The following is an 8702-nucleotide window of genomic DNA, read 5'->3' as shown; positions in this document are numbered from 1 at the left end:
TCCACCATACACTGGATAAAACTTGGAGAAAGCTCTCTTAGAGTAATTTTGATGAGAAATTTTTGGTTTCATCATTCATTTTGGTGAAGAACTCCATGTCTGAGCTCACCAACATCTATTGTTTTGACAAAAATCCCAGCTGACTGCAACTCCCCTTGAGATGAAGTATTTTTTCGGCATGACGCTGACTATGAGCTGTACCGACATACAGTGAACCTGCATGTACTGGCAGACTTCTACCAAAGTTGGCTGTGTGGCTGGTGTAATGCTGAAAGATCATTTTTTCTTTCTGCACGACCATTTAAAGTTTGTCGACAACGAATATGTCTCTACCCAAAAGAAAGGATTTTTAAGAAGTTCGTCCTTTTCTCACCCGAGTGCATACCAAGTGTAACACCTTTGAGAAAACAACATCCTTCAGTCTCGATGAGCTCGGAGATCTTTTTTTTTGCGGGTAGATGCCCTTCAAGACAACATGTGTCAAGAAAGTCGTCCCCTATAGGACTCAAGAGTTTTGTGTTGGCCACTGGCATGGGGTTTGTTGTTGACTTTTGCTTGTACTCAGGCAAGACATGTTTTCCAGGCTACTTCCTTAATAGAAAACCTGTTAAGCGAGAGGGAGGGGCAATCCTGTCCCACTCGAATCCATGATTAGTCGCTCCAGAGATAACTCGGCCTAGTCCAGTCACCCCTGATGAGGCCCCTCGCTCCGAGTCAACCTGAATTCACTACCCCAAAGTTGTAATGAGACGACAACTATTTGACTTTATCTAATATTTAAAAATTGAGAAACAGCACAAATTATTTAAGGTTTTAAAGTTTAGAAAACCAAGTTGAAAATAATTTTTTACCATTAAAAGTAACAGTTGTTTCTAGCAAAGTCACGAAAGAATGTTAGGCCTACAGTGCAAAAAATACATACCCAAGTCAAGTAAAATGCTGGTGTTTTGTATAGCTTTTTTAGGATAATTACTAATATCATTATTGGATTGCCTATTACTATTTGTATTTCACCATAAAGTAAAAGTTGTTAATCTATATATCTCACACTCAGTGGTGCAGTGGAATCCATATGCGCAATCAGATATTAATGTGATCCGTAACTTTACACCAAACTTTAATATTATTACAAAAATATGATTTATACTACATTAATTTAACATTTTATTATATGGGTAACAATTATTATTGCTACACCACTGCTGACACCATCGATCATGGTACAACATACAAAAATAAGACTTGTTAATCAATAGTTGATCATAAAGATAACTCTACATTAGTTGTAACATAGTAAACATGTTTCTGATGTAATGATTCATTGAGCACTGCGGTCATAATGATGTTCATGGAGCTGAGGCGAGTTGACCAGTTGGGAGTGGACTGAGGCGAGTAGACTTACTGGGGTGAGTTATCTTAGGGGCAACTTGCTCTGGGGCGACTGGACTGGTTACTGTGTCACTGAAATCCTTCCAAGTGGTCATGATATTTTTTGCAACGGGTTTTTTACCACTTGATGGAGCACTTACAACCAAAGACAATCTCTTTTACTAGCACCACCAGTGCAAAGTACTTGCCAGTAAAATTGACCTCTGACAAGAAGATGAAGAGACGCTGCACATTGGAGCAGTTTGTCGAAGCAATGGTGTTTGTCTCACCAACTGGCGTGATAACATACCCATCCTAAGGGTTCTTCAAATTTTTGTATTGAGTCTGAAGAAACTTGCAAGCGTTGGTCAAGGAAAAATCATCGGCATATTGAAATGAACGACCAGATGTTGCGCAAAAGTCGAATCAGACAATGAGTGGTGTGGCCGTCTGCGACGATATGACCGAGGAACTGGGGTTTTATTGATACTACATTGACCACACTCAAAGGATAATAACAATAAATATTTTGACTATATTACTTCAAACACAATTAATATATTAAATTATCGTTTTTACCAACCGATTCCTGAATACAACCTTATTTTTCTCTCCTATATATCCGTACTTCGATATGACCAAGTTGATGAAGATTGTGTCAAATTAGCGAGATATACTACAGTGAGACAAATACTACAAAAATTATACAAAAATCTTTGAAAACATCAAAAAGCCATCCGAGAAAATTCATCAAACAGCCACAAACTTAAGAGATTAAAAGCACAAACGCTGTTCCACGCCATCAGCGAAACGATGTCGCCAAAATTGCGAAATCGTACATCAATAATTAATATAATTACTCCAAAGAGGCAAAAGATGTGTTTGCACGTTTACAACCAAAAATGTCTATTTGAATAAACCGAAAGAGAAAAAATATAAATAGAACGTAAAACAAAGCATTACTCAGATATTGACCATACTATTAGCCACGAGTTTGTGGAGTAGCGAATGTTAGGTAGGTATTAAAAGACAGACGAGCATTTCGAATCGGTATATAGCTCAGGCTATGCGACTTTGAGGCTATCGACCTGCTTTATAACAGGCTATCATAATGGCAGGTATATTCCCGCACCGAAATTGGTTTACAGACTTTTTTAACGAACTTCTGTCTGATCTATATTTATATTAAAATATTTTGCTATTTTTCAATATTCAATGGTTAGATGAGTCAATTCTTGACGAGGTGTATGAAGTCTGTTATTCTTACAGGTGTCCTTTAGTGGGATATTGCCGAAGACGAGGCGAAGCCGAGCCGTAGGCTACACACACACACACACAAAAACAACAATACAATGCACACTTGTTAGCATGGCTGAAGCAGTACCTAAATCTAATTGTGCACCTGATGCTGAAGTGGTGAAATGGTATGATCTTGTATTAATTAATAGTTCATATTATAAATTCGGTACTGTATATCATGGTGATCTGATTGAAATGGATCTGTCCTCATTTATACACCAGGGACAAAGATAAGTGAGGTGGCTGTGATCATTGTTTTGTATAAATAATAGGAATTATAGGATGGATGGATGAATATTCTATTGTTCACTTTCCTTTCGGTTCTTTTTATACAAGTATACAGTGTATACTTTTGGTTCTATCCATGGATTGTTTTTAGGTTTATGCAAAAATATTTCAGCGCAAGGCACATCACCAGCACATCTGGCTTGTAAAGCCAAGGTAGCACGATTCCTTACCCTTATATTGCATTTCATATAGGTGTCTTTATGTGGGTCCAAATTAGATGATATTGCCAATTTGGACCCACTTAAGGACACCTGTGGTGTTTCAGATTTATCCTCCCTCCATAACTCTTTGTTATTAGTTTGTGTCCCATTTGTTTAGGTTGCTTTACAATGTCAGACTCCACTCTGGACAGACTTTGGTATATCGTAAGGATATAGGACATCGCCTACCTGGCTTTACACAAGAGTTGAGTAAGCAATTTGCAAATGCCACATTAAAGACGATTTCCAAGTTCTCTGACAAAATTCAAAGGAAAAGATCAAACGGTGAATACAAATATCATAATGTTTCAATACTGGAAATAACACCCGCTCTTAAAATCAATGAGGATTTTTTCAGCACAATAACAATCACTGCCGAAGTTAAAAGCGCCAAACTTCATGAAAATGGAACATGGAAGCTTTTGCTATCTTCAAGTGACACTGGTTTCAAGGTTCTGATTATTAACACGGAAAGTAGAACTGTTTCTCTGATGGTAAAAGAAAAAACGTGCCACACTCTGCCTTTCAACCTTGACAATAGTTTCACAAATCCAGAACACCTTCAGCTGATAATTAATGCAGTGTGTAACCTTAGAGAATGCAACAGACAGTGCTCTTCTGTATGTGAACTCGTATCTCTTGACCCAACATGCTCCAAATGTAGTCGTTATGAGGCACAACAAAGATTTCAGGTAAAGAAGGTACACTACACCCATGCTCAGAGCCAGCTGTTAGTTCAGTTTGATGCTATATCTCCTGATTTTGGGGAGTATGTCAGGCAACAGTTGAAGCGAGGAGGTCTGCCACCCAATGCAGCATATGATGACGAGTGAGTATTCACCCATACATATTTCTTGACGTTCAAAACCAATATCACAACCTAATCCAATATCTTGTTGAGTCTGTGAAGTTGCCTCCTCTCGACCTAACACCTAACAGCCACTGTAGGTGTAAACAAAAATGAACATTGTTAACATATTATGATCGCATAATTCTATTGATTTAGGACAATGAGCACTATGCTAAGGCTATTCATAAAGAGTCCAAATGCTTATAAGAACCTCAGAGAGAGCAAGATAATTGGCGTTGTGCCCGCTGAGAGTACACTAATCAAACATAAGAACCAGATAAAGCAAAGTCCAGGCATAAATATTGATTTATTGGCTTGGCTGCGTGGAGAAGCCAACAAGAGAGGGTTGGCAGGTGTAGGAGGGGGACTAGCTGTTGACGAGATGTCAATACAGGTAAATTTTGTTTCATGGATGGACGCTGAGATGCGATGAGACCTTTGAGACAGTGTTCTAAGTTTATTAACTGCTTCTTCATAAGATGGGCTAAATTTTATAACACCGACTCTTTGGGCTTATCATATTAGTGGTTTGTTTTGTAGAAGAAGTTAGAAGTGGCTTATGACGGCAGTGGTAGTGGCTTACATGAGTTCATTGGCTATGAGGAGCTGGATCCAGTAATAACCAATCTGAGAGATGAGAAGGATAGTGTACTGGCCCAACACGTCCTACAGTTCTACTTTAATGGGTACGGTGGCTTCGGGTTCCCAGTTTGCCATTATCCTGTAAAGACCTATACAGCGGAGGAACTGAACCATCTTATCCAAGATGTTATCTACCATCTACATGGCTATAACTTCAATGTAAGTAATTAATAGATAAAACATGACTCGTCTTTTGGTGGAGTTGTCTGTCCACGATAGTGAGTCAACTAACAGAACCCAAAAGACATATATCTCATAACTCTATAAAATGATAGTAAGATGGTTCAGGCACTGATCTAAGTAATCAAACCATAATATTATTGTTAGCATTGAAATAATCATATTTTGCATTACAAAGTTTTTTGATTTGAAGCCACTGTATGACATAGTACATATACATTATCCATAGCCAAGACACTTGGCCCCCAAAAGCCAAGTGTCTCGGCTACATTATCCATCAAGAATTGAGAGGATCATCGATATAATAATCAATGGAGGGAATAAATTTAACTGTCCTCTCACTCAAAATAGAAATTAGACACCAGTAAGCCTGCACCTTCATTTCCTTTTAGTAATGAACTTTTTACAAAACAGGTTGAGTATGTTAATCTTAATGGAGCCGCTGTTAACAGAAAAGTTATAGAAATCAACACTACACACCCAATCAGATCGTACGCATATACTAGCCGCAACATAAATGATAGGAAAGCCACAATCTCATGGTTGATGGATCCTAAGGTAAGGACTGGAATTAAACTTTTAGTTTGTTTCAAATAAGTTATTTATACATAATTTTAGTAAGATATTCCATGTCACGACATGATATGTTTCTTTTTAAGCATTGTGTGAAAAGCCTACGAAACTCTTTATATGGATCCAGGCTGGTGGGGACCAAGAGCAAGATTAAGAGCAGGAATGGTAAGTTAGTGTCACCTGTCACAACATGTCCAATAGTACAATTGTCTATTTTATTCAATGATGTTGTTTTATCTGCCGGTTTAGGATATCTGGTGTGGGACCACTTTCTTGATCTGTACAGATGGTCTAATGAAACTGAAGTCAGTATCGCCAGAAGATTAACTAATGAGCATCTCTTCCTTACGACTAGCCTAAAATTGAAGAATGACCTGGCTGAGGCGATGCTAGATAGGGATATGCTGAACAGTTTCAAGGTTGGTTTCACATTGCTGAACAGTTTCAAGGTTAGTTTTACATTGCTGAACAGTTTCAAGGTTGGTTTCACATTGCTGAACAGTTTCAAGGTTGGTTTCACATTGCTGAACAGTTTCAAGGTTGGTTTCACATTGCTGAACTGTTTCAAGGTTGGTTTCACATTGCTGAACAGTTTCAAGGTTGGTTTCACATTGCTGAACAGTTTCAAGGTTGGTTTCACATTGCTGAACAGTTTCAAGGTTGGTTTCACATGGCTGAACAGTTTCAAGGTTGGTTTCACATTGCTGAGCAGTTTCAAGGTTGGTTTCACATTGCTGAACAGTTTCAAGGTTGGTTTCACATTGCTGAACAGTTTCAAGGTTGGTTTCACATTGCTGAACAGTTTCAAGGTTGGTTTCACATTGCACAACAATCAACATGATTGGTAGCTATTTTTTCAAGTGGGTAGGCTTGATTACCATCATAACAAAATTAACGTTAAGAACCATTCATATATCTTATCATTTTACAGCACTGATTGACCAATCATCTATATTGCTGCTAAGACAAGCTCAATCCAGGGGTCCATTAAATATAATGCGGGTGGCCTAAGACAGGCAGCTCAATGGGGTTGTCATATCTCATTGAAGTCACATTTTTGTTCATGGTATATTTTGTTTTAGATGTATAGAAGGACCCTTAGCGATCCCACTAAAGTTGATGGCCTGATTGAACTGCTTGAAGTTACATGTGATTTGATTGAAGTTTTCAACGATCAGAAACCAGTGAGCTCTCTTGGTGATCCGAGGATGAAGACGATACAAAGAGCACTAGATTACTTTAAGCCATTTCTGGATGCTAAGGGGTATGAAAGCTTCACCGCAGAATGCACGTGGGACATGGTAAATTGTCTAACCGCTATACTGGAACTTACCAGACGGGTATCATCAAAGAAGGGCACACTTACAATTGGACTCATCAACTCGGATGCTATAAAGAATCACTTCTGTAATGTGCGAACCCTTCATAATGGTGCCAATAGAGACTTAACATATAAGACCTATTGCTATATACAGAACAGTGTTCTTTTGACACAACCAGTGTCTTTATCTAAAAAGCGAAACGCACATGTCAAGTTTCTGACATTTTGATAACTTTATGTATTCACCTTACAACACTGCCATGGTGACTTTATTATAAGTTGGTGTTTTGGTAAACCATCAACTTATCTAGATACAAATACTCATATCTCATTTCTTCACAAAATGGGCACTCCTACTCAGATTCGCCTATCCTTGAAAACTCTGATGATTCCATCCCAGTGCATATTCTGTGTTACCTTTCATCACAACTGTAACATACATGTTGATAAATAATGTAATAGTTATTAACTAAAATAAAAAATAAAATGTATGCTAACAAATTCGCAATTTTTTCATTTTGTTTGGTAACAATTATTTCAAGGATTACATTGTGGATACCATTGAAATAGACGTTGACATAATTAGCAACAGCCAGGAGACCATTTTCCAAGATGAAAACAGATGATATATTAGCAAATCAGGACGAAAGCCCATATACTTTCTGTATCATATGATGCTTCTGCATGCTTGTCAATTGTCAAAGCTCGTCAACTCGATTATATTTTGGAGTGGTTTCAAACGATCCATTTGTGACTAGGAAACTGAAAATGGTTTAACAAGAATCGCAATGTCTCGATGCACACCATTTCTGCTCTGCATACCTATATAACCAATGATATAGAACCTAGAAGAGAAACATTGATATCACAATCATGGCATAGCATAATTCTCACTTACCTGCAGGTCCAGTGGTAAAACAGGAGCTTTCTTCAGTGAGAATAGCTTGCAGAACTGTCTGCTGGTTATCATTCAATACCATGGCTGATTTTAACTTTTTCACTCTAATTTAAAAGTTCTGACAAGGTGTGTACAGGTGTGTAGATTATTATACAATGGTGTCAGTAGTAAGCTGTTGTTGTGTTGTGAATGTGATGCGTGCAGTATGCAAATGGCGCATGGTTTTGTTTACATTAGTGTTAACCCGATTTTGATTGGTTCTTGCATGCTTCAAAGGAAATTGAAAAGTTTGGGAGCACTCAGCGATGCCCCGATAGTTACTGAGGTGTTGAAGCAGAACGCTAGGCTAGCAGCGACCATTTAAAAAACAGCAATTGGACAGTCTCAAATTACTAGGGACTTATGGACAAGTTTTGAGAAACCATAAGGTGAGTTGTACAAGACATGACTTGGAAACTTGGAATATTTTGACATGATGGGTGGTCCTGTCGCTTGGTTTAGTTTTCGTGTGTGCTGCCCATCGGATTGGTGAGATATTTGGATGCAAACTTTATTTTTGATCATAACTAGGCTGACCTTTGTTGTTTTTGTGAGTATGTGTGTGTGTTCGGCTTCGGCAATCGCCCACTAAAGGACACCTGTGGTTATTCTCCATTATTGGTTAGCTGTATGAAGTCTATTATTTTCGATTATTGGTTAGTTACATTAATTCCATTACTGTACAGAGCTATAATAATATAATATATATAATAATATTATATTATATATTATTAGATAATATATATATTGTCACGTGAGAAAAAGAAAATAATAAAAAAGAATATAATATAGAAATATAATGAAACTATATAAATGTTTTTGGTATAATGCATTTACATAAATATTGCGGTACAAAGCTACAGCTTTGTCACTAGAGAAAATTTAATTTTATAAATAATTATTTAACTATAAATCAATGTTTAAAATTTAATAAAATGTAACTTATAAATGCAATCGTGTTTTATTTTCTCTCTTGTCACTAGAGAAAATTTAATTTTATAAATAATTATTTAACCATAAATCAATGTTTAAAATTTAATAAAA

The 8702-nt window shown here is 37.2% G+C and overlaps 1 protein-coding gene across 1 annotated transcript; it reads left to right on the top strand.

The window, feature by feature from the left end:
* Positions 1-2620: 2620 nt before the first annotated feature.
* Positions 2621-7194, top strand: LOC137404110 (uncharacterized). Its single transcript, XM_068090263.1, has 8 exons — positions 2621-2792; positions 3274-3984; positions 4162-4399; positions 4546-4806; positions 5242-5385; positions 5487-5565; positions 5650-5819; positions 6483-7194. The coding sequence occupies exons 1-8, from the start codon at positions 2737-2739 to the stop codon at positions 6948-6950; spliced, it is 2127 nt and encodes a 708-aa protein (XP_067946364.1). The 5' UTR covers positions 2621-2736; the 3' UTR covers positions 6951-7194.
* The last annotated feature ends 1508 nt before the right edge of the window (positions 7195-8702 follow it).

Source organism: Watersipora subatra, chromosome 9, assembly GCF_963576615.1.
Source record: "Watersipora subatra chromosome 9, tzWatSuba1.1, whole genome shotgun sequence".
NCBI classification, from domain to species: Eukaryota; Metazoa; Bryozoa; class Gymnolaemata; order Cheilostomatida; family Watersiporidae; genus Watersipora; species Watersipora subatra.
This window is presented reverse-complemented; position numbering and strand designations above follow the sequence as displayed.